Source organism: Opisthorchis viverrini (genome assembly GCF_000715545.1).
Source record: "Opisthorchis viverrini unplaced genomic scaffold opera_v5_31, whole genome shotgun sequence".
Taxonomy (NCBI): domain Eukaryota; kingdom Metazoa; phylum Platyhelminthes; class Trematoda; order Opisthorchiida; family Opisthorchiidae; genus Opisthorchis; species Opisthorchis viverrini.
Window position 1 is genome coordinate 1,955,868 of NW_008751688.1, and position 717 is coordinate 1,956,584.

Here is a 717-nt window from a genome sequence, read left to right on the forward strand (position 1 = left end):
AACGTTCACACTCCGAAACAAGCTGGATAAAGACTTCTCTAGCAGGTAGCTTGGACTCACTTGATATTGATGTGCTGTCTCTCCAAAGAAAGAATTCAAGACCTAAGAATGGTTTTCAAACTGACCTCACTTCCCAGCTCGACTCCGCTTGATCCAAAAGCCGCCGCGACCGATTCTTTGATGTTAATATCGTTTTTAGCCACCGAGCAGAAGACTGCTCCAATGGTAGCCGTCTGCGTGTGCCTCGTTTAGCAACGTTGATATTAACTGTCCGTTCTCCCTATGCCCCAACAAACCATAAGTCGACATTTTACGACGCTTTCGGGGTTTTATTATAGTGGGCTAAGAGCTCAGACATCGTTAGGAATGCCGAAAATATTGAATGAGCGGGTGGGTAGGCCTAGGACTGCTGAGGATGAAATGAGTGGTCTTCCTGGACTGGAATCGAAGCGCATTGACGTTGGTAAACGTCTGCTAAGGTTGTGCTAACCACAAACTGTTCTTGTGTAGTAGCAACTTTCGAAACAGCCGAAGCCTCTTGGCCACATGGTGCTTGCCGCATACGAACCAACCTCTGGCAATTACTAATTACCGGTCGTTCTGGATCACCTATGTTGATTCTGATCACACCCCTGTCCGTTGCTGCTTTCCTTGCGCTTTTCGGAAGCATCATCATCATCATCATTATCAGCTGTGATAACCGCGTACTGGTCGTAC

The 717-nt window shown here is 47.1% G+C and overlaps 1 protein-coding gene across 1 annotated transcript in view; it reads left to right on the top strand.

Moving 5' to 3' along the window:
* Positions 1–282: 282 nt before the first annotated feature.
* T265_13050 (hypothetical protein) overlaps positions 283–717 on the top strand; it is a gene marked incomplete at both ends in the record, with an annotated part of 8,229 nt that continues 7,794 nt past the window's right edge. The window contains 2 exon segments of the mRNA XM_009166894.1: positions 283–463; positions 511–693. Of these exon segments, the coding sequence (XP_009165158.1) occupies positions 283–463; positions 511–693 (364 nt within the window).